Source organism: Urocitellus parryii, chromosome 5 (assembly GCF_045843805.1).
Source record: "Urocitellus parryii isolate mUroPar1 chromosome 5, mUroPar1.hap1, whole genome shotgun sequence".
Classification (NCBI taxonomy): Eukaryota; Metazoa; Chordata; class Mammalia; order Rodentia; family Sciuridae; genus Urocitellus; species Urocitellus parryii.
The window spans coordinates 128,372,448-128,398,632 of record NC_135535.1 but is presented as its reverse complement, the minus strand read 5'-3'; the positions used below and the strand labels follow the sequence as shown (position 1 = coordinate 128,398,632).

Below are 26,185 nucleotides of genomic sequence, written 5' to 3'. Positions count from 1 at the left end.
CAATGACGGAGTGGCTGATGGCTGCGGGACTAGACAAGAGGAAGTGAGGGGTAAGGAAAGAATAATACAAGTGGAAGAAGTGTTTTACAGTAAAGGGGGTTGAGAGAGAAGAGGGGAGGGGAGGGGAGGGGAGGGGGGATAGTAGAGAATAGGATAGAGAGCAGAATTCATCAGACACTAGAATGGCAATATGTAAATCAATGGAAATGTAATTGATGTAACTGATGTGATTCAGCAATCTGTATACGGGGTAAAAATGGGAGTTCATAACCCTTTTGAATCAAACTGTGAAATATATCAAATTAGATGTAATGTTTTGAACTACCAACAATAAAAAAAAAAATTGCTATAGCCACAGTCTTGATGTGGCAAAATAATGTCTGCCTAAACTCTTAGGTACATATTTAGAAATAAAAATTGGGAAATAAAAGTAATCCATCAATAATGTGAATTTAATTCCATAAAGTTATTAACAACACTTGGTTGTTAGGGTAGTGTTTAATCAGTTGTCATTTGGGCAGTTTTAGTACATAAAACTCAAATTGATGTGCACTTGCACTTCAAATTTAGTTGTAGGTACTAAGAAAGTTTTAATTTTTTTAACTTAATATGTGCTCACTTTATTCAACTTTGTGAAATTGTATATTACACACACACACACACACACTCTCACACATACACACACACAAACACACACATACATACAGACATTATCATCACCAAAAAGAAAGTCTAATTCCATTGTAGTGGGAAAATATAACATAACATTTTAGGACCCCTAAGCTTAGTAAATAATGCCAGCAATTAATAAATGGGATGACATCCAATGAAAAAGCTTCTCCACAGCAACGGGAGTAACTAGGTATGTGAACACAGAGCCTATAAAACAGGAGAAAATCTTTGCTAGCTACTCTTCCGATGGAGGATTAATACATAAAGTATATGAAAACCTCAAACAGTTTACACACAAAAAAATCAAATGACCCAATTAGTAAGTGGGCAAATAAAGTAAACAGAGGCCAACAAATTTATGAAAAATGTCCCACACATCACTAGCAATAAGGGAAACGGAAATTAAAACTATACTGATTTCATTTCAAACCAGTCAGAATGACAAATATCAAGGATACATATATAATAATATAACACGAGGATGTGGAGAAAAAAGAATGCTTGTACTGTTGTTGGGATGGTAAATTAGTATAACCACTACTCAGTATGGAGGTTTCTCAACATACTAGGCATGGAACTGTCACACGACCCAGCAATACCATCTTCCAGTGTTTATCCTGAAGAATTAATGTCATCTTTGTACAGTGACACATGCATGTCCATCTTTTTAACAGCACAATCCACAATTGCCAAATTATGGAAATAGCCTAGGTGTTCATCAAAGGTGAAAGAGTGAAGAAAATGTGCTGAATATACACAATGGAATTTTATTCAGCCAGAAAGAAAAATGAAATTATGTCATTTGCAGCAAAATGGATTATGTTAAGCAAAATAAACTCAGAAGGTCAAATGTTGTATGCTTTCTCTCACATGCAGAAGCTAGAGAGGAAAAAGGTAAAGAAATGTTGGAATAAAATCATGAAAATAAAAGGGAGACCAGTAAAGGAAAAAGATCTAGGGGCAGGAGGTAGGGATGGGCGGGGAGTGTTAGTGACATTGGCCAAATTATATTATAGTTTGGGTAGTTTGAGAGTACATAAAAGTCCAATGGGTACATACTACAACTAAATTCAAATTTAGTTGTAGGAGCCAAGAAAGATTCAATTTTTAAATTTAATATATGCTAATTTTATTCAACCTATTGAATTTGTGTATTCCATATATACATGGAAATACCCATTATCACCAACAACAATTAACTCTAAATCCACTTGAGTGGAAAAAATAACAATTCATTTTTCTATATAGCCCCTGGATTAAAGAGGAATTTGGAATAATGACAACATATTTTGCTACAAAGAAATATTTTACAGTGAATATAGTAAAGTTGTACTGAGAGAAAACATAGTCTTCTATTTATTTTTGAAAGTCTAAAAATGAATAATATAAGTTTACTAATCAATGATTGACCAGGCTGAGTACATTAAATATAAAGTTAAAAAAGCAGAAATAATTTAAAAAGCATGACTAAGAAATATGTAAAACTAAATGTGTAGAAACGTAAATAAAAGCAAACTTGAAATGTTAAACTAGAAATACAGAAGCATTATAAAAACATAAAATAAAAATATAAGGTCAGAATTTAAAAAAGTAATACCCAAGGTAGAAAATATTCCTAAATGATAATAAAATAACTTGATATTTTTACTGGAATGTTTGCAGAAGTTCTATTAAGTCTAGGTACAAATTCTATAGCAAATGGAACAAAGTGCATTATTATTATATTCTGTCTCTCTAAGATTTCACAGTTTACTAAAACATTACTTTGAAATATAATTTGCCCATTGTTGAACACTGAGTTAATTATCAATGTGCCTGAGTAACAGAGCTTTGGGTTTCCCCATTCTTCATTCCTCAGTTCAACATTCATATGATCAGGTAGCATCAGAATGATAAGATTATTATGAGAATGTTCACTCTTTACATGTTCAATCCCCAGTACTGAAAAACAAAAACAAATAAATAAGTTCAATCAAGAGAATAATAATAAAATCATAATAAAAATCAAGTATAATGGAAATCCAAAGAATGCTAGGCACTGAAATTAGTATCCTAAAACGCTTTTTATTGTTTAAAATTTTTAGATTTTAGATTTTAAATGTCCATTTTCATACATATTTGACTTGTGACTTATCTAGTTTCTTCTTAATTCCCGTGTCTCCTCTTCTAAATTAAGGTGACAATCAGATGAAACTTCAAGTGAAGCCCGTTCTTGTTGAAGTGGTCTCACTGCCACCTGGTAAGATATTTCTGTTAATGATTTTATAAATCACCTTATGATTTCTGGATATTAACCACACTTAACTCTTACATAGTTCTCTGAAAAATATCACCACATACATCAATCTATCTTCTGTGGATGTGCTCTTATTTCTGGATTCTGTTGAGGACACAGAAGGTGTTGTCTTCAAGTATGATCACTTTTATGTTCTTTAGACAACAGATTCAGCCCTCTAACTGTTCCTACCCTGATGCAATGCTTGACAACCTACTGAATTCTCAAACATACATGAGTATGTGGATTGGATTTGGACTGGTGAATTCTACAGAGAACATTACCCCCTTTTTTCTTAGAGGCTCAAATTGACAGAGTTCCTCACACATTCACTCCTCTGCTCAAGTCTTTCCAAAATATTCCCAACTAAGAATAAAAAGGAGACCCTGGGTGACCTGGCCTCCACCTACTTCCCTGACCACAGCTCCTAAAACTTGCTCCACTCCTCACTCCATTCCTGGTGTATGTGAGTCCTGCCACACTTTGCTAGTCTCAAAATGGGGATTCAATGCCCAATTAGTCAACCACAGACAGCTATAATTATCTTTGCATTGGACGAAGTGGTATCCTTTACGACACTAACAGTTAAGTCTGAACAAGTTGTCTGCAAATATGCACGATTAATGACAGAAACGATGGGTAGCTTAAATCAACTATGATTTTCCAGCCATTAATCCCATTATGATTTCACAAAAAGTAGATGCTTTGAAAGAGGTGAGTGGTCATAAAAAATTGAGATGGTTATTTTCAATTCTACTACTACTGCCATGAATAAAAGAACTAAGCAGAATAGATAAAATGCTAGTGAAGGAGAATTATTACAAAATATATCATCTACACTTTGGCTCAGCTGTCAAAATAGCCCACTTAACTCAATCTACATATGAGCATTTCTTTTTGTCAACTTCATCATGGTCTTAAAACAAGGGAACATCAAGGTATTACAAATATTATTCAAGAGTGGGACATAGTTCACTGGGAGAGAATGTGCTAAGCCTGTGCAAGAACTTGGGTTCAATTCCCAGCAGTGTAAGAGAGAGTGATAAAGTAAACATGGTAAGTCCTTAACACATGAAGGCTATGTGGGAATTCTTGGTACTGTAGCAATCTTTCTGTAAGTCTAAAATTGAAAGATTATCAAAATATCTTTTCATGTTTGGTTTGCTTAATTACATTCCAATAGAGATCCATACATTATATTTGGTTGGTGTGGACCTTCTGGGTCTTCTAATCTACAACAGTTCATATTTCTTTTCTTAGTGCTGCTTATTTCTGTGTGAAAGTGGATCATTTGTTTGGTTTGGTTTGGATTTTTTCCTTGCATGACATGTTCCTGGAAACTATTTCATAGCTTGATTTAATATTGTTTTTCCTGAATGCATTTTATTTTTTATTTGTTTTAATTAGTTACACATGACAATACAATGATCTTGACATATCATATATTTGAATCAGATGGGGAATAATTTCTCATTTTTCTGAATGTACAGGTTGCAGAATCACATCGGTCATGCAGTCATGTATATACATACAGCAATTATAATGTCTATTTTATTCTGTTGTCCTTCCTTTCCTCCCTTCCCCTCTCCTCCCCTCCCATCAGTTCTCTCTACCCAATCTAACGTGACACAATTTTTTTCCCTCACTTCGTCATACATGTATTCTGTATAACGATGAGGGTCTCCTTATATTTTCCATGCAATTCCCCTTCTCCCTTCCTTTCCCTCCCACCTCTCTTCCCTATCTAGAGGTAATCTTTTCATGCTCTTCCTCCCTACCCCATTTTGAGTCACCCCTCTTATATCAGGGAAAACATTTGTTTTTTAGGGATTGGCTAACTTCACTTAGCATAGTCTGCTCTAATGCTATTCATTTCCCTGCAAATGCCATGATATTGTTATTTTTTAGTGCTGAGTAATATTCCATTGTGTATATATGCCAATATTTTTTATCCATTCATCCATTGAAGGGCATATCTAGGTTGGTTCCATAGTCTAGCTATTGTACATTATGCTTCTATAAACATTGATGTGGCTGTGTCCCTGTAGTATGCTGTTTTTCAAACTAATTTTTTTTTTCTCAGCAAGATAAATAATATGTGAGGTGAATAGGGAGCCTACATCCTGGGAACAAATTTTTACCCTCACACATCAAATAGAGCTCTAATCTCTAGGGTATAACAAAAAAATCAAATAACCCAATCAACAAATGGGCCAAGGACCTGAACAGAAACTTCTTAGAAGAGGATGTACAATCAACAAATACAGGAAAAAATGCTCACCATCTCTAGCAATCAGAGAAATGCAAATTAAAACTACTCTAAGATACCATCTCACTTCAGTAAGAATGGCAGCCATTATGAAGCCAAACAACAAGTGCTGGCGAGGATGGTGGGGGGGGGCAGGGAAGGTACACTCATACATTGCTGGTGGGACTGCAAATTAGTGTTGGAGGGCAGTATGGAGATTCCTTGGAAAGCTTGGAATGGAACCACCATTTGACCCAGCTATTCCTCTTCTCAGACTATACCCCAAAGACCTAAAAGCTTAATTAAATTTGAATTCAAGTGAATAACTACATTTTTAATATCAGTATAGGTATATTAAATATTTGTAAATTAACATCTTCAAGCTTCATAGGAAACACAATGCCTTTTTTACTCAATGTACAGCATTGAGTAAAAATATCTCAGATTCAACATTTTCAATTTTTTTGGTAAATTTTGAATGCAGTACTATGTGCCTCTGAATTTTTAGTTTTAATCACCACATAATTGTACATATTTATAAGGTACAGTGTGATATTTCAAAGCATGTATACAATGAATAATGACCAGAGCAGGGAAATAAGCAGACATCACTTCAAGCATGGATTATTTCTTTGTGTTGGGAATTAGGTCAAATGTGAATTTTGTAGAAGTGAGGTTTTTTGGAGTTGATAGAGCAAATACATTTATAGTGTATGGATTTTTCCACACAATTAGATTCAACATTTAGTCATAAGCAAATATTACTTTGAATTCTCCATTAAAGGTAATTCATATGTTTTTATGCTTGATACTTACTGTTCTTTCTGTCTTCTCATTTTCATATTGATTCAGTTTTTCTTCAATACGATCACATTTATTGATTAATTTGTGGTTTTTAGTTTCAGCTAGACGTTTTTCTCCAATATCACGACATTGCTGTTGGATACTTATTACTGTGTCTTTGTTGACAGATTCGTTGTGAGGTTTGTGCAATTGCTGTTGAAGCAATGTATTTTCAGTCTGTGGTGGTGATCTCTCCCCTATGGAATCCTGCTTCCCATCATATTTATTCACTTTAGTTTGTTCATTGTGATATGTGTATTTAATTTTCTTTATCTGACACTGTGCTTGCCGTAGGTCTCTACTTTGTAGAGTTTCTAAATTCAAAATCATTTCTTTAACAGCATGTCTTGTCTGACGGACATTATTTTTTAGGATACAGAATCTTTTTTCATTCTTAATAAATCGTTCAGCAACAAGGTCACTATGAGCTTTGAGGAGAGAGATAGCAAACTTCATTTTGGCCTGTGAACGCAAGTATTCCTCTCTGGCTGACTGGAAAGCAAATTCTTGGTATTCTCTGGATGTCTGGCCTTCATAATGATGGATGGGTGCAGCAGCCAACGTGGCACGGTACGACTTCAATTCTGTTTCCAGCCTTTCCCTGTTTTCTTTTTCATACTGCAGTTGAAATTTTAGGGTTGTTGTCTCATCTTTCATCTTATTAAATTGTTCATTATCCTGGAATGGATTCGCTCCAGCTGTTTCCTCTTTCTGCTTGATTGTCTTTTGAAGGTCATCATACTTACCTTTTAAAATTTCAAAAGCCTCAAGGTATTTCTTTTCCTTTTCTTGGTTCTCATGTTTTATTCTTTCTATTTCTAGTATTTTCCTAGCAATTATTTCCGCCTGATATTTATACAACAGATCTTTTCCCATTTTATTGCTAGTAGAAATCTAAGCAAAACCAAGGAAATAGTTAGCTAGCACTCAATTCCAAAAATTATATATATATATATATAATTTTCTCCAGTTGGATATCCATTCATTGCAACACTTAATATATATGGAGAAAAATTAGAGCTAAACTTCAGACCTTATAAAAGCATATATTCCCAGAAGTTCAAAAAGTTAATTGAAGAAAGGGAATCTATAAGAGTACAAAAGAAATGATGAGTTATAAGAATCTCAGAATTAAAGAACACTTTTCCTGAAGTACAACAGACCCAAGGCATAGAATCAGTGATTAATGGCTGTGACCATGTTTAAAAAAAGGTTTACATTCTAATATATAGAACCAAGCCATAGTAAGAGCCTTAGCTGTACATATACTTGACTGATAAAAATTTTCCAAAATTTTTTGGTTCTCCATTTCTGAAAATGTTCTATACACATTCTACTTCTCAAAAATAGAAACACAAATTGACAAGAATATGTGAAAAATCTTCAGCATCTCTAGAAATTAAGGAAATGCAAATCAAAATTACACTAAGATTTCATCTCACTCCAGTTAGAATACCAATGATCAGGAACATGAATAATGACAAATATTGGTGAGGATGTGGGAGAAAGGCACTCTCTTTACATTGAGGCTGGGACTACAAACTAGTACAACCAGTCTCAAAAGCAATGTGGAGATTACTCAAAAAACTATGAATGGAATCACCATGTGATGCAGCTATTCCAACTCCTCCTTGAATATCCAAAATATCTAAAATCAGCATACCACGGCAATACCCTTCAAGGTTTATTGCAGAACAGTTCACAGTAGCCAAGCTATGGAACCAGGCCAGATGTCCATTAATGGATGAGCAGATTAAAAAAATGTGGTAAATATACACCACAGAGTTTTTACTCAGCCATAAAATAGAATGTTAGAAGGGCATTTGCCAGTAAATGGATAGAAATGGGGAAAATCATGCTAAGTGAAATAAACCCCACTGAAAATCAAAGGTGGAATGTTTTCTTTCATAGGTGGAAGCTAGAGCATAATATGGGAAAGAAGCCAGTGGGAGAGGAGATCAAAGAGCAGAAAGATACAGGAAAGATGAGTGAAGTAGATGTAGGAGAATGAGAGGTAGGAAGGAAGAAAAGGGGAAGATAAATGGAAGGAATTTAACAAAATCATGTTATATATTCATATATAAAGATACCAAAGGCAATTTCACTTTAATGCATATAGAAAAGAAAGGATGCTTAATAGAGAAGAGAGGAGGATAAAAGGAAGGAGAAAGTGAGGAAAAGAGGGGGAATGGGGCTTGAAATCAAATTCCTTGCACATATGATTTTGATAAAATGAACCCAATTACTATGTATAATTATGGTACTCTGATAAAAATATTTTAAAAAGAAGGAGGCTATTAAAGCACATGAAACTTTATCCCACATGGATAGCTCAAATTTTAATCTCATAAATAACAGATAAATTTCTCAGAGCAAAAACATCTCCTAAAAGCAGAGTGAGACAGCATCATGAAATACAATATTTTACAAAACATTTAATAAGTTTCCTGATAGTTTCAAAGTAATTTAGCCTGTGTTATAACATAAAATGCCCAAATTAACAATTATGTTAGCGAGTTAACTCCACTCAGCTTCCATTAGTACATTCAGAAATCATGTGGAACATCTATTAGATGTCAACATTGCAATAAAAAATTTTAGCCATAAAAGCCAAAAGATGCCTTTTGTTTTAAACCTAAATAATGTAGTCATGCACAGCATAACAATGCTTTGTTAGACAACAGACTGGTATGCAACAGTGGACTCATAAGTTTATATTGCAGGGTAGACATCTTCTGTTTGTGCAAGTTCAAGCTTATGATTGCATGATGATGAAATTACTGAAGGAGACCTTTCTCAGATCTTATCCCAATCATGAAGTGAAACATGACCACATATATTAAATTATACAAATAGTATAATTAATGTTGAAATAAAGTAAGAAATTTGACACTTATTTTACCTGCTTTAACTTATTTCTTTCAGTATTCAGTTCCATATCTCTTGTTTTCAGAGCCATTTCAAGTTGTCTTTTTATTTCCATTTCTTTATTATAATCCTCTTCTTTTTCTCTTAACTGGTGCTTAATTTCTTCCAAAAGATTATCAGCATTTTTTCTCTTCTTCTCTTCTTCTTGTAGTTCACATCTGCAGTTAAATAAGTTATCTTAAAATTCATTTTGTTAGAAAGAAAAAAGTTCACTTTATGAACTGCTCTTCATATGTTAATTTATTATCCTGATACAAATTCTGTGTTCTCAAATACATTTCCCTTCTTGTTTTCACACTTTATTTCCTACTTCAACAACTCTCAAAGGGGATATATCTATATCTAGAAATAAAAGAGATTTAGATATATAAAGGTAATAAAGAACATTCTGTTATTGGGCAAGATTCTGTTACTAATAACTGGTAAAAATTATGCAAAAGAAATTTTGAGATGATTCTGTAAATTCACAAGTTGAAACTTAACTTTAAGAATTCCTCCTGAATTCTAAATATGATTTAAAGTTGTTTTAAAAAATTATTGTTTAAAAACCAGTTTATAAGTTTACTGGAAATAAGGTTTATCTTCATGAAACATTAAACATATCCCTTGAAATGATTCACAATGTAATATAGTACCTTCATAGGTTTTCACACAACACATAACAGCACATTACTATATTATACTCCTAATCTAAGGAGTATAATTCCTTGTATTACACTTTTTATTATTTCTTTTTGGGTAACACTTTCAAGTGATCTTGTTGATTATTATGTACTTTATAAACAATGTAGAAATTAGTCTTGGAACAAGACAGAACCTTATATTTAATCCAATAATAAAGAGTATAAGTCCTTTTACCAGAGAAATTTGAACTTATTTTATTTATATATGAGATAAATCGAACAAAATAGTAATCACTTTTTAATTCATATTTTATTTCATGGGTCTTAAGAATAAGACAGCATCTGGGGATATAGCTCAGCAAGAGCAGACCTATACACTTGAACAAAATCCTGGGTTCCATCACAGGCACAAGAAGAAAAAAAAATGTGTAATTTTTCAAAACATGTTTCTTCATTGAGGAAAATGCCCATTTCATCCTCTCTTGGAATTGTAAATTTACATAATTTTTCTAGAGTACAATTTAGAAATACTGATTAAATACCTTTTAAAAATGTCTCTACTTTAAATAAATAATTGTATTTTGAAGGATGTAGTCAAAATAAACATATAGAAAACAATTTCTATAAATGAAGTTTCTTGAAGCAATGATTGCCATACAAATTTTTAAATGAATAAAATACAGTCGAAAATTTTTATTTGTTAATGAATATTGAGATTCCTGTAAAGTGGGCTTTTATGTAGCCAGTAGAATTGTGATTGGGAAGAATATGCATTCAATTGGTGGAACTAATCATTCCTACCAACTTGTTTTTATTTCCAAGATTTTCACACTCCAGAAGAATTAGAAGTTTTCTCCCTTATGAAATGCCAAAAGGTAAGTCAGGAAATACAAAATGTCCTGTGCTTGAATAATTTTATCAAAATGGATTTTTCTCTAATGTGTAACTAAGAAGAACTAATAAGATTATTTTTTTCCAGCAAAAAATGGATCATTCAAACATTTCTTTAAAGTTAGGATATCATACCTCAAATTAGAGAGTTCCTGTTTCCACTCTGCTTTTTCATGTTTTAGCATGGCATTTACTTTTTTTGCATCTAATAGCTGTATTTTCAGTTCACAAGCCTTTTCTATAAATAGTAAACACTGTGAACAGTGACATTTTCTATGTTCCATTGTTCTTTGAGATGAAATAACTGCATCCTCGATTTTGGATAGGCTCAAAGAATCTATATAATGGAAAAAAACATGAAGCAATGATTGCAATGCAAATTTTTTAAATGAATAAAAAACAGTAGAAAATTTATTTTTTAAAAACAAACAACAATAAATTTTAAAACAAACACGATAAAAGTCAAATATGTGAATATTTTTCATATATGAAGGACTGTACATTTTCCCAGGCACTCATGCACTGAAGAAATGCACGCAGAGTGCCTACAACTTTTGGCACATTATAATATATTCTGTAGAAAAACCTACCAGATGAGATCCATGTTCTTCTTTAGCTTAAAGTGTAGAGGAGAAGAAAGACAAATAAATGGATAATGTAGGGAAACAGAGTTCTGTAATCACATTATGGAATCAGAGCTACAGAAAGTTTTCCCTGAGGAAAATATGACTCCCCAGAGAAATGAAAATTATCAGGAAGCAGCTGGGCAGAGGGTGAAGAAGAGCATTCCAGTCAACATACAGCATGTACTGAGGCTCTACGACAATCTGCTTTTGGCCAAGAGGAAGTAACAGGTACTGCTTCCTGATCCCACCAGAACCTACCCAAACCAAAACAGGCCAAAGATATTAAACTGCATTTCCCAAGACCGTGGACACTTCAGACAATGAGGAAAATGATCCCCAGTAGACAGGAAACAAATGATGTAAGCTTTGTAAGTGTGCCATCTCCCTGTTGTGAGAGCTTCAAGGTGGTGATTCAAGAAGAACAAGCAGAAGGAGAGTCTACCAGCCTCTCTGAGCTGAGGTGATGGAGCTGAGATTCTGGTAAAACCAAGACACAGAGACATCACAGGATAGAGCAGGAGAGGAGAAAGTACTACAGAGAAAGAACCCTGGACATCTGCAGAGGACCCCCTTTGAATTTTTAGCAGACTAATGGACCACAAAGGAATGCCAAGAAGCAACCTGAGACCCAAAGAAAAAGCATTGCTTAAGGTTAGAGGAACTGTCTCCTGTTCACAGAGTGCCAAGAAGGGTGTCTCTGCCCATCAGTCAATCTGGAGAAATAGATATTTCACAGGATAAGGGGAGAGTCATCAGCAACTCCCAGTAGTGGAGAATTCGCAACCAGCTGATCACCTGAACAATCATAAAAACAAGACTGGGAAGGATATCAAGCTCATTATTAGTAACCTGACTCACTTCCAAAATAAAATTCAGAAGGAGAAGAGGAGGATGAAAGAGGTACTAATAGCCTTAAAAAAGAAACACAAACTACAGTTGAAGGGAGGAACACTGATAGAAATCAAAGAGCATGATGATAGGGTAGTCCAACTACATTAACCATTGAACAATACAGGATTAAACTCTGGGAGTTGTCTTATACACAAATTTGTTTATTTGTTTTAGGAAATTAGAAACAATTTGAAAGATCTCAGAGAAGTCAGGAGATGTCATAGTATATAACTGCACTACTCGAATAATTATGTAGTCACCTCCTATGGTTACTGAGTTGTTATGAACAGCTGCATAAAAGGCCCCTTGATGCTAATTATCTCCATGGGAGTAGTTGGTCTCCAGCATATTGGCTATGACAGTAAAAAATGATCTCTCACAGTTTTTATACATTTTCCCTCATATTCAACACCTTTAACATAAAACATATATTAATTGTTTCTATTAGGAAGACAGCTTTGGTCAACAGCAGGCTATTAGTACCTCTGATTTTTGCAGATTCAAATGTACACACAGATTTTCTTTGATTGCACAGGTCGGTCACACTCCTGACACCAACACTGTTCAAGGGCTAAATGTACATAACAAAAAGCTCTAAAAATTCAAATTAAAAGGCAGGTTGATAGTATGAACAAACTAGTCTGATTCAACTCTATGCTTTCTACAAGAAATGTGCTTTCTACAACTATGTGCTTCCCATTTCCTACATGAAATACTTTTTTAATGTAGACACACATTGGTTAAAAATATAAAGATAAACCACACTGACACTTGATAAAAGAAGGCTTCATGGGAATGGCTACATAAAGGCCTGATGAGATTTCATGTTACAAAACACTACCAGCAATAAACATGGTAATTGCACAGTGATAAAAGATTCAATTGATGAAAAACTTGATATATCTATATGATCACAATTGTTTTTGTGTACCACATAGATACAAAATTCCTGAGGCACAAAACTGATAGAGCTCCAAACAGTAATAAGCGAATTTACAGTTATCATTTGAGGGGCCAAACTCCTCACTCGATAAGTGGTAGAAAAAGTAGGCAGAAAGTCAGCGAGAATGTAGAAAAGCTTAACACCACCATTCTCTACCAAAATGGAACAGATGCTAAGATCAGACAATAAATTGTAATTTAAGATGTCATAATAATTTAACCATGCACAATATGTTCCCTGATTTTGAAGCCATGATCAGAAATCAACAACAAAATATTTCTGGCAAATGACAAAGTTATTCTTTTTCTGGCTGACTAATATTCCATTGAGTGTGTGTCTATTTACTTCATATGTATAGGTATATGCATACATATATCCCATTTTTTTATTCATTCATCTGTTGATGGGCATCTAGGTTGGTTTCTTAATAGCTATTCCCTAGAAAGTATTTTGCATGATTCTAAAAGAGATAAGAGATATATGAGATATGAGATATCTTAATCATTCTGCTCTTATTATTACACAGTGTATCCCATCAATATACCCCCCCTACTATGTCAGCTTAAAATCAAATGGTTTATAAAAGAAATTAAAGTGCTATGACACAAATGACAAAATCTGTTATTTGCACAAATACATAAGTTAGAGTTCATCAAAATTTAAAAATGAAGCTCTTAAAAATAACTGTTAAGAGGAGAAAATATCAAGACAAAAAGTGGTGAAAATTTCTTGCAAAAAAATAGCTGATAAGGAATGGTATCCTGAGGAGAGAGTGGAATGAATCTGACATAACTTTCCTATCTAAATACAGGAATACACCAGAGGAAATCTCAACATTGTGTACATCCACAAGATTGGAAGCCTGATTAGAATAAAATATATTTCATGCTTGTATGAATATATCAAAATGGATCCTCCTGGAATGAATAATTTAAGAGAACAAACAAATTAACAGAGAATTAAAAGGATAAGTGACCAAAATGTCATCCAAATTAATAATAAGCACATGGAACATCCTCAACATTACTGGTCATTAGTGTAAGACATATTGAAACCGTACTGATGTGTGCATGTGTGCAGAGCACCCTCTTAGAAAGGTTATAATTATTAAAAATTGACCATACGACTTGATATTGAAGATAGGAAAGAATGGGACCTTTCATACCATGGGCATTGAAAAAGATGGAAATATTTTGGAAAGCTGTTTGAGACTTTCTTAATTAGGGAATATATAGCAGCATGAGGAGCATTTTGTGATTAATGGGTTTCTTAACTGTGTTTTAAAATTCGTTCTTTCTCAATATACATGACACTAGAATGTATTTTTTGAAATTAACATACATAGAGTATAATTCATTTTATTTAGGATCCTATTCTTGTGGTGGTACATGCTGCAGAGTTACCCTGGTCATGTATTCAAATACGAGTCTAGGAAAGTTATGTCTGATAATTCTATTGTCCTTCCTCCCCACCCTTTTCCTCCCTCATTTCCCTTTATCTAGTGATGGATTTCTATTCTTTCCCTCCCCACCCTCCTTGTTTTGGGTTAGCATATATCAGAAAGAACTTTTGGCCTTTCATTTGGGGGATGGGCTTATTTCAATTAGCATAAAATTCTCCAGATCTATCCATTTACTAGCATGTGCCATTATTTTCATTTTTCTTTACAGTGAGTAATACTCCATTCTGTATATATTTTGTACATATACCACATTTTATTTATCCATTCATCTGTTGAAGGACAATTAGGTTGTTTCCATAGCTTGCCTATTGTACAAATTGAGCTGCTACAAACATAGAGTTTGCTATGTCACTATAGTAGGCTGATTTTAAGGAGTGGGATAACTGGGACAAATGGTGGTTCCATTCTAAGTTTTCTGAGGAATCTCCATGATGATTTCCAGAGTGGTTATACAAATTTGCAGTCCCACCAGCAAGTATGAGGGTACCCTTTTCCCTACATCCTCAACCAATATTTATTGTTGCTTGTATTCTTGATTGTTGCCATTCTAATTGGAGTGAGATGAAGTCTCTAGTACAGTTTTAATTTGCATTTTTGCTAATTGCTAGAAATGTTGAACATCTTGATTATGGCATTTAAATGTGTTTAACTCGTATGTTAAAACTTGTCAAATTGCATACTTTACATATGTGCAGTTTATCATATTTTTAATAATATCTCACATTGAAACTTTTAAAACAAAAAGCTGTACTGTAAGGACAAACATCTAAGACAGTGGTTGGAACACAGCAATGCAGGATAAGCTAGAGAACAGAAATCATTTTCACCTTATAGCAAAAATATGTGAGAGCTAGGTTTTAAGGGTAGGGTTAACATGATCATATCTGAATTTTTAAAAATGTATAATTATGGTTGCAGGCTAGGGCATGGTTTTAGGAGGTGGGGTAGCAGGAAAAACAGGTTTAAGGTTATTGCAGACTTCAGATAGAGACAATGGTAACCTGACCTGATCAAGATCAAGGCACAAGAGAGCAACACAGCCAACAAAAGGAGCCAGGGTGCCATTCACAAAGAAAAGTGCAGTGGGAATTATCCTAGCTCTTTGGCTCAGAGTGAAACCCAGTTTTCCATCTATTTTAATATAACATACATTTCTGATAGGAACAGCTATGAAACATCACCTCTCCCTGGTGCACTGCTAAGCAATGTTATTGTATTATTATTATAACATAATAATATTTCTTATTTATGCATCTATTATTATAATATACATAAAAGGCCTAATTTTTATGCAAAGACCCTACCTTTACATGATGTTTTATGTTGTTCAATCAACTGTAAAATTTCCTTATCATTAGGGTAAGCCAACTCACAATTCTCTGAGGCTGTTTGACATGACTTACTTAAGTTATCAAGGTTTTCCATGAGATTGGCCGGTGTTTTGACCTGTAAAAAAATAATATGATTTCTAAATGTCCCTCAAATATTTATACCATGTACTAAATTCATAGAGGGAACATCTCTCTGTTATTTTATATGAAAAATACAGGTATTTGTTAAATAAGAGCTAGTTTCTGTCAAAAGGATGTCTTTATCAATGGTGACTGTTTCTTAATCACTTTCCCAAAGTAGAAGTCTTTACCTAAAAAGATTCTCTATTATTTCAGGTTACATGTTTTTTGTTTTTTGTTTTTTTTTCCTGGGGGCAGGTTGGAGAAACTGCGGATCGAATTCGGGGGCATCTGACCACTGAGCCACATCCAACCCTATTCTGTACATTATTTAGAGACAGGGTCTCACTGAGTTGCTTAGCACCTCGCTTTTGCTGAGGCTGGCTTTGAACTCAATCCTCCTGCTTCTGCCTCCCCAGCCACTGGGATTACAGGGATGCACTACCATTCCTAGTTCATGTTACATTTTACAATACAATATAAATTTTAAAATTATATCACTTAGCCTTTCACAGTGTGTTTTTGAATAAAATACTACCTTTTATTATTTTTAACAATACCTTTCTCTTTGAGTTAGATGCTTTCTGTCTGACCCTAATAAAAGAAAAGACACACAAATAAAATCCTTTCAGGTAAATATTAATATGTTAATAAGAATGTATAATATATTTTTATGTAAAATCTTTACATTTGTTATTATTTCTCCTATTCATAAGTTTTACAGGCTATTTAAAGTACAATCATTTTCTGCAATCATAAACAGAAAGAGGAACATTAAGGGACAAAGAATAATACTACATAAAGAACATTAGAAAAATAAAATTTAGATCACACTATTTGACAGCCAAAGGAAAAGTATCATGTTACTTGAATTCTTTAATAGAAATAAATACAGAAGATTCTGCTATTATAATCAAAATAAAAGACAAATTTTTACCAAGGACTCAAACCTCATAGTAAAATATGGCTTAAATCCTTATATAAGGGAAAGTCTTTTTGTATAATGATATGAGTTAATTTTTCAAAACCTACAATGCAATTACTGTGCATTTTTCTAACACTCTACATGGGTTCAACTTGTTTTCATCTTCATAATTCCATAAGGCAGATACCATATAATGTATTATATAAAGGAAGAAACTAGGCAAAGAAAGGCCAAGTAACTTGCTTAAAGGCATAGAAATGGTCAGCAGCAAACCCCAAATATAGATTCTAGGTTCTAAACGTGTGTATCACAATATACTATGAAAAGTAATAATTCTCTTCTGGTGTTTTTAAGACACAGAATAGCAGATCAATCTACATTATCATTCCATATCTGGTGATAATTATAAATAATAATTTTTGAATTGTGCCAATATGTTTAAAAACATAGTTTAAAAGCTAGTTTAGTTTTGGTAAACTAAAGATTTGGGTTTTTTTCTAAAGAAATTTATCAACAGGTATGATAATCCAACAGTGTATTCATGCATTTCACAAATACTTCCTGAGCACAAAATCCATTTTCAATGCCACTGTTGGTATGGGGAAGCAAGGTTTGTATACTTTAGAATATCAAAGCAATATTTAGTAGTAGGTTGTGGATAGTTCACTTTTCTGTTGTGCACCAACAAACTTTCCATTTTCCTGAGAATCTAAACACCTATCAAGTTGATACACCTGATATTTTAGAGTACCATACAAAATCATATCTATATACATGACGTTACTCTCAAGAATTAGAACAAAATTTGTTTAAGAGGTGTCATGCAACTGTTATAAGTGTACTTTAATGTGAAATTGACAGTATGTTATAGAACCAACCTCATTTTTTAAATGATTGCTTACTACATTACTTTATAGATATGGAAATTTAACTGTTTCCTTATTGATAGGAATTTAGATTCTCAATGATATAACAGTGCTATAATAAATACCCTTAAATAAATAAATAAATAAATGTGTGTGTGTGTACTTAACACATATATTGCATTTAATGTTCCTGTTATGCATATGAAAAATATTCATATATATGATATGCATTATGTATATCATATAATATTTGTCCTTAATATATGTGGGCAGGCATGCATTTACAAGTATATTTTCCATTCCAAGAAGGATCCAGGAATAGAAGTGAGGCTGTTAGGTTTGACGAATAATATTCTAAATCTTTGGTACATGCCTCTAAATTACCCTTCCAAAAGTGCTGATAAACTTAATTTATAAACACTGTATGAGAATGTTCTCTTCATCACAGTTCCCTATCTTAGTTATTACATTTTAAATAAAATTTATCAATACATTCATAATAAAATGGTATCTCATTGTTTACTTTCATTTTTTTCTGGAAACATTGCAAGTTTGAATATCCCCAGGTAAAGCTTAATGTTTCTCAATCGTGAATGTTAGACCAAATTAGAATGAGATTTAGAGGAGAATAACAATTATCTACTGTGGAGTACTGCCACACGCTTACCCATCATGTTCTTGACACTTCGTAAGACAAAACGGCTCATGATCATTTTTTCTTCTCTTTCTCTGTTTCATGGGTTCATCATTATAATCAGTGTCTTCAGTACGTTCACATAGGTTTTGTGATTCTTTTGTTTCAATTGGGTGCTTCATCTTTTTTTCCTCTACCTTTAATGAATGATAAGGATGATCATGCTACTTTCTAATAAAAAAGTTTTCTTTTTTTCTGCTTTTATCCTTGATTTTACCTCCTGATTTAGTTTAATTGTCATTATTTCAGCCCATAAAATATTTTGAGCTTCCTTTAATTTTATAAAATATCATTGAAAATTTTTGCCAATTCTGCTTCATTTTTGTTGGAGCGGAAATAATAAGAGTTTTCCAAAATTTCAAATAGAACAATTTTTCATTCCATGCTTTTATTTTGAGCCATTTTTGCTATCTAGCATTTGCACTCCCTGTAGCTCTGGCAGACATAAAAAGAAAAGGATAGGAAAGGAGTCCTCTTCTGTCTTTCCTACCTGGATTGAACATTGAACACCCAAATTCAGGGACTGAGTCATTGTTGAGCCTCAGTAAAGAGAAAGATTTCCCCTTTCTGCATTAAGCTAGTCTCCAACCTCCCCCACCTTGCCTTGTGCAATTCTTTTGTCATTTGGATACAGGGAGAGCAAAACAGTGAAGGTGCTCATTACAACATATGAACTAAAATTTGCTGCAACACAAGGAGCAGGACAAAATTGCTACCTTGTAACTATGAAATGCTGGAAAATGAGATGCTTCCCAGACTGGTTATCTGCATTAGCCCCATTATCTACTTGGGAGTAAAACCAAGAAAGTTTTAATGACTCCCAATTGGCACTACCTAGCATTTTGGTAGCATGGAAAGTTACCACAATTCTGCATCCCATAAATTATCCAGAAAAAGTAAACCAATTATTTCTTGGGAGATAGGAAGCCTCCTAGTTCATATGCTACTACATTTATTTTTAAAAGGATATGTCTAGATTTTGTCTATATTTAAAACTTAGAACTTCAGACATCCATGTTCTGCATTGGAGTCAAGTACAAAATTTGGGGCTGAGATTTAATGCTTCTTTATGTGATAAGATCAAACATATCAAGATTAACAAATTTTTCAAAACAACCTAAAGTAAAGGGCTGACTGAAACAGAAACACTTAACAGAAGTGACTTTAAAAGAAGTATATATACTTGTAAAAGATATTTAAAGTGCTCATATTAGAATTATGTTTCAATGGTTTGGTAAAACAGATAAATTTATACAGATAAAAGCACAATAAACAGATTAGTTTGTCTGAAAACATATCTCAAAACTAGGCACATGGATATATTCCATCTCAGCCATAACTTTCCCTTACATTTCCTTTGTGTGTGTGTGTTGTGTGTTTGTATGTGTATCTATGTGTAAATAAATGTGAATTAATCTTACACCAAGAGGGAGAAAAAAAACCACCTCAAGCTTATTACATTCTGTCAGCAACTTCTTTATGCTTATCTTGGTTCAGAAGGTCATATGGTATAGGACTAAATTACTTTCCCAGTTCACAGGCAACTTGTAAGATTGATTGATTTAAGATGATGAGAAAGAAAGATCATGAGAATGTTTTCCTGAAATTCTCTTTATGGAGAGAGAAGAAAGCATAAATTTCTAGACAGAATTTCTTATTCAGATAATACCATTTAATACATGAGCTTTTTCAAAGCAGGAAATCAGAATACAATTGATACTGAGAAAAATCAAGAGTAGTAACAAGAGAATAGCTCTCCCATTTTGAAGGTGAACATTTTCTTTCTCTAATGTCAAGACCTCTACCTGAGACATGCCTATCTCATTCCTAAACCTTCCCTTGTTTTGCAGTAAGTGTTCACCTATACATCTTATCCTTTTATTATTCTATCACTAAGTGGTAGAGAGAAACTCACCTTTTCTAATTCAGTTCCCATGCTCTTACAGCTATAGCACTGCATCACATGATGGATTCTGGGACAAAATTTGATTTGATTTTGTTTTCTTACAAGTGTCATTAACAGTATAAATACTGTGCCTTTTTATTTGAGTAATTTGATTCACTTCTTGGGATTAGGTAAGATGTGAATCAAGATGGCTTTTGACTTACTAGACCCTAAGCATGGGTCCAGCATTTAAATTCCAACTAGGAGTACTTATGTTCATAGTTACTTTTATTTGTAGATCAAATCCTTGGTCTTCTCTCATTGTAACTATAACAACTTCTAGTTTTTAATTTTCTGTATTATTATAAAAATTCTCCTCAGTGTTAGAAGAATGTTCAGTTTCTAGTTTGTTATGTTCAGGCTTTAATTTATTTTCACTTCGATGCATCTTAGCAAATGACTGGTGAGAATGTTTTAGGGACCCAGAGCATATATGAGAAGGAGAGAATTTTGAAGACTGGGTTCTTTGTGTTTAAGACATTTCTGCATTACTACAGGGATAGACACTCCAGAAGCAACTTTTTCCTCAAATCAAGTACATAACTTCTCAAATTAGAGAGTGTTTTCCTTTAAATTGATTCTTCCTCTGGAGTTAACACATTTTAAGAGCCAATATCAATACGCACCAAGCAAGACAGTGTGTGGATGTGAAGGACCTGAGGAGCAAAAACAGGTGGTCTCCACTGGATGGCAGGGACACACATGGGCCTGTCAAAGTGAGTTGGGGCCCTCCTACCAGCACAGCTGGGCAGCCCCTCCTCACACACCCAGCTCTGACCCTGAGCCACCCTCCTCAGGGTTCAAATACCCTCCCTGAACTCTCCCTACTAAGGTGCTGTTCCTGAGTAACTCTTGACTTTCTCATCACCCTTCTTCCTTCATCTGGGCCACAGGAATTTTCCTGTGGAAATCAAAGAATTCTAAGTCCTTTAGAGACTGAAGATGGCAGAGCAGGCACAGCCCTCCACCCCTACAAAGTCCAGAAAGGAAGCAGTGAAGTAAGAGCTACCAGACAGAATGAGACTATAATTTTCTACCTGGCCTATAGGTAGCTACTCTCCTATCAAAGTAGGCATCAAGCCAGAATTAATCAGAAAAGACAAACTGGGTTATTTCATACTTATTAAGGGAATCAACCAACAACAAGATGAAACGATTGTCTTTGTGCCCCAAACATTGGTGTACTGATGAACAAAAAGCAAGCCTTTCTCAATATTCTAAAGAATCGAATAGAACTCAATACAGTAATACTGGGTGATTTCAACAAACCATGTCATTATTTGATAGGTCATCCAAACATAAACCAAGAGTAAAAAGTAGAATTAATGAAATAAATTAACAGACATCTATAGAATATTTCATCTATTGAAGTGAATTCATTTTACCCTCAAAGGCACATGAAACTTTCTCTAAAACAGATAATATTTGGGAGCACAAAGAAAGTCTTAGCAAATACAAAAAGAGGTAATTCCTTGCATTCTATCAGATAATGATGGAATGAAATTAGGAGTTAAGAACCAGATAAAAATTAGAGGCCATTTTAACACCTTGAAATGAAGTAATACACTTTTCTATCAGGAACTGGCCAAAGAAGAAATTGGGGAAGAAATTAAATTATTAAAAACAAATGAGAATAAAACAATACCAAGACCTCTAGGACTGTATGAAGGCAGTCCTAGTGGGAAATTTATAGCATTTATACATTAAAATAAAAGAAAAATACCAAACAAAAAAAATCTAACATTATATTTTAATACCATCAAAAAGAACACTATAATTCCAAAATCAGTAGAAGATAGGTAATAATTAAGATCAGAGCTTAAATTCATGCAATTGAGAGTTAAAAAGCAATACAAAGGATAAATGCAACAAAGTTGATTCTTAAAAAAGATGAACAAGAGTGATAAACCCTTAACCAAACTAATCAAAGAGAGAGAAGTCCCATTCACCTTAAAACACTGGAGAAACTTAGGATAAAAGGAACAACCTCAACATTGTAAAGGCCAATATGAAAATCCAAAGCCAATGTCATACTGAATGGAGGAAAACCTCAGAGCATTTGCTCTGAACACTGGGAAAACTACACACCAAATAAAGAAGAATGCAACTAGATCCATATCTTCACAATGCACATGGTTCAATTCAAAGTGGATCAAAGACCTAGGAATTATACTAGAAATTTTGCACCTGCTAGAAGAAATCATAGGCTCAACACTCCAACAAATTGGTAGAGGCAACAACTTCCTTAACAAGACTCCTAAAGGGCAAGGAATGAAATTAATAATCAATTAATTGGGACAGCATCAAATTACAAAGCTTATGTAAAGCAAAAACAAGTAATAAATGGGAAAAATAACTAAATTTATAATTCTCAAAAAAGAAATGCAAATGGCCAACAAGGATATGAAAAGATGTTCAACAACCCTAGAAATGATCAAGAATACAAACCATAATAAATGTTAGTGGAACTTCAAATTAACACAAACACTCTGGAAAACAATATGGAGATTCCTCAAGAGACTAGGAATGCAATACCCTATGACCCAGCTATCCCATGCCTCAATAATTATCCAAAAGAACAAAAGTCAGCATACTATAGTTGTATAGCAGCACAATTTACAGCAGCACAATTTTCAGTAGCCAAATATGAACCCCGCCCATGTGCTTGTTAACAGATGAATGGATAAAGAAAAATAATGTGGCACATGTACACAATGGAGTTTTACTCAGTCGTAAGCAATAATGACATGATGGCATTTGCTGGTAAATGGATGGAATTGCAGAATATCATGCTCAATGAAATAAGCCGGACTCAGAGAGTCAAGAATGTTTTCCTATATGCAATATTCTGACAAATTGACCTCTTTTCTAAGGATAAAATTTAGGTATAAGTTGCTACGTTACCAGACATATTTTAAGATTAATCATAAGTTAAAAGACTTTGAAAATCAATATTAAAATATTATCTATTGATTCTGAAAGAATATTCTGAATGGTAATTGCATTTGGCATATACTAATTACTAAGCAAAGAAAACAATATGAGAGCAGGAATTTAAATGTACATGTTTTACATACCAGTAACTGGTTACTTTCAGATCCTTCAAGTATATTTTGCTCTTCATTTGATGTAATTTCTAAATGTGGTGCTGTTGAAAAATATACTGGTAACAATAAAAAGATGTAATACTCTATCAAATTGGAATTAAAGAAGCCAACCATCATCATCATTATCATCATAATAAAAATTTATATTTATTTTCCCAATAAATAATTCAAATGAAGCTTAATCTTTATCTGAATATCTACTTCTTTTTATCTTATTTTATTTTGTTGCAGTTCATCTCATTTGGTTTGGTTTTCACTGATATGTGTGTGTGCCTATGTGCTACAGGGTAGAACCCAGGGCCTTGTACATGCTTCGCAAGTACTCTACCACTGAGTTCCATCCCATGCCTTTTAATTTTATTTTGAGACATTGTCTTTCCACAGTGTGTAGGCTGGCCTCAAACCTTCCATTTTCCTACCTCAGCCTGCTGAGTAGCTGAGATTACAGGTGAGCTCCAAGTCACTAAGCAAATATGGATTTTTCCAGGAAATAATTCTACTTATCTAAAAGAAATCACTTGGACAGGCTCTAGAGGTCACCAGGTTCCATGCATACAGTGGTTTCAAAGACTCATCCACAAATGCACCCATTCAATAGAAATGATCAAATACTGAGAGACAAAATATAAAAATACCAAAGAAACATAGACGTTTACACTGTCCTCTGTTTTCTAACTCACATCTCATAAGAGTAACTTATTAACAACTTTCAACTTTTCATCATTGATACTTTCAAAAATTACTGATACTTTCTATACTTTCATTTGTAAACACCCTCTTCCTTATTTCTGAAATAGTTTTGTGGACTTTTCTGACAAACTACTTTTCTAAATTTTAGAGTCAGTCTGCTAAGTAAATTCTTCTATTATTATGAATTTTGCACAAAAAACTGTTATTTCTTTCCTTGGGGTAATTGGTTTTTCTTTATTGATTTTTCTACCATAACTTTACCATCTGAAGAAAAAAATTATTTATTTACATGTCAATCCTATTTGAACCTAGACTTGTGGGGACAATCTTTTGTGTCACCTGGTATGAATAAACAGTCTTCATTTCTTTATTGAATTGCTTATTGAATTCCTTATAAATGCTAGGGTGACTAAAAGGTGTCTGGGATGGCTTTTCTAGAGATAATACCTGAGCTGAGACTTACAGGGTGATGGTAGCCTGCCAGAGTGCAGGAAAGTGTGAGAGCATGACAAGCAATAGCAGGAGAGGCATTCAAGTATTAAACAGGTTGTTTGCTTGTTTAAAAATATAGGTTACTGGTGAATAGTAATGCCAGAGGAAAGTGTAGATAGGGGAAAGGGCTAAAGACAGAGTTAGGCAAAAGTCATATTACAACAGCATTAGTGATAACTTTCTGACACTTGCCCATTAATGTTGTTTAAGGAATGGTGCAAGGGCATAACTGCAAGGGAAAGAAGATTACATAAACACATTTCTCTAAATGCTATGCATACAGCGAATGTCAGGGGCATTTGGATAAATGAAAGAAGATGAACAAGCCTGAGGGAATAGTGCAAAATTCAGATGATGCATGCCTGAAATGAAGGAATTCTTATAAAAATATTTTGTGTGTCCTCTGTAAAATTCATTTTAATTGAATGAATTCATGTATAAATCTGATTCCCTGGTAAATGAGACTCTGCTCAGTCTATAAAAAGATACCAAATGATATGTGAAACAAATAACATGGACTAAGTTGCTTTTTTTCACTTTGTATTTGTTTACTTTTATACATTTATATTACAGGTATGGAACATATTCCTCAAACTGTCCTGCAATTTAAGAAGTACAAAGTATGCTAAAAGCCTGATGGAATGAATATACACTTCTCATTAAAGAAAATTTGCTCAATTGATCAGTTTAGCTATTTGCTTTGAGAAAAACTGTTCACTAAAAAAATATTCTTGATTTTACATACCCTCACGGGATCCTGATGCATTTACATTTCTTATATAAATGTAAATTTTCAGGCCACTTGATGCACTCATGTAAGAAGATGTAGGAACTTCACCTAAGAAATTATATATAGTAATCTTACAATTTTAGAATATGATAATCAAAAAGAAAGCAGTAAATACAGTCATAGAATTAGATATCAATACCCTTTATATTTCAAAATCAGCATGATTGATATTCAAAGTAATAATTTTGGTATTCAAGGAATAAACTCTCTAATTTGTTTCCAGCATTACTCTGGTGTGGTGTATCTTCTCAGTCTTTAAAAGATTTTAGTAAAATGACTATCTCATTAAAAATTAGGTTATAGGGCTGGGGTTGTAGCTCAGTGGTAGAGTAGTTGCCTAGCACATGTGAGCCACTGAATTTGATCCTTAGCACCTAATAATAAGGAAAGAAAGAAAGAAAGAAAGAAAGAAAGAAAGAAAGAAAGAAAGAAAGAAAAAGGTATATTTTGTCAATCACAACTAAAAGTTATAAGAAAAAAGTAGGTTATATTACCAAGGATGGGATGTAGCTCAGTAACAGTGTTCATTCCTATCAAGACCAATGGCAGGGGTTCCATCCCAAGCCCCAATAAAAAAGGAGGTAAAAAATACTAGGGGAACAATTAGCTATCATTTCAAAAACAGTCAATGCTCTTATGACAACATAAGTCTCATATGAGTAGCTAATATCAATGAAATATATGTCCCTGTTACTCCAATCCCAACAATTCCTCCTGCTTCCAATAATGTCTGTAGCAGCCATAACCTAATATTTGGATTAAAAGGGAAGAAATATACTGAAGCCACATGAATTAAATTTTATCAAATTTCCTCATCATTAAG

General features: G+C 33.5%; 1 protein-coding gene across 2 annotated transcripts; it reads right to left on the bottom strand.

The window, feature by feature from the left end:
- Nucleotides 1-2,254: 2,254 nt before the first annotated feature.
- On the bottom strand, nucleotides 2,255-25,406 carry LOC144255131 (ankyrin repeat domain-containing protein 26-like). 2 transcript variants are annotated; one of them, XM_077799199.1, is made up of 9 exons: nucleotides 25,318-25,406; nucleotides 23,361-23,446; nucleotides 18,312-18,475; nucleotides 16,414-16,447; nucleotides 15,707-15,848; nucleotides 10,616-10,817; nucleotides 8,941-9,124; nucleotides 6,012-6,932; nucleotides 2,255-2,908 (listed from the first exon to the last, which is right to left on the bottom strand). In XM_077799199.1, the coding sequence occupies exons 1-9, from the start codon at nucleotides 25,385-25,387 to the stop codon at nucleotides 2,807-2,809; spliced, it is 1,905 nt and encodes a 634-aa protein (XP_077655325.1). In that variant the 5' UTR covers nucleotides 25,388-25,406; the 3' UTR covers nucleotides 2,255-2,806. The 2 variants fall into 2 exon arrangements, with proteins under 2 accessions (XP_077655325.1, XP_077655326.1); XM_077799200.1 differs by lacking the exons at nucleotides 16,414-16,447; nucleotides 23,361-23,446; nucleotides 25,318-25,406 and having other exon boundaries at nucleotides 18,312-18,384.
- Nucleotides 25,407-26,185: the final 779 nt, after the last annotated feature.

What these genes read in the sequence shown, in the direction of transcription:
- LOC144255131 (XM_077799199.1), bottom strand. Translation starts at nt 25,387, where the DNA reads ATGAGTGCATCAAGTGGCCTGAAAATTTACATTTATATAAGAAATGTA. An exon ending in CTGAAAGTAACCAGTTACTG is followed by an intron (nt 18,476 to 23,360) that starts GTATGTAAAACA and finishes CATTCATTAAAG; the next exon opens with GTAGAGGAAAAAAAGATGAA. An exon ending in AAGTGTCAAGAACATGATGG is followed by an intron (nt 16,448 to 18,311) that starts GTAAGCGTGTGG and finishes TTCTTTTATTAG; the next exon opens with GGTCAGACAGAAAGCATCTA.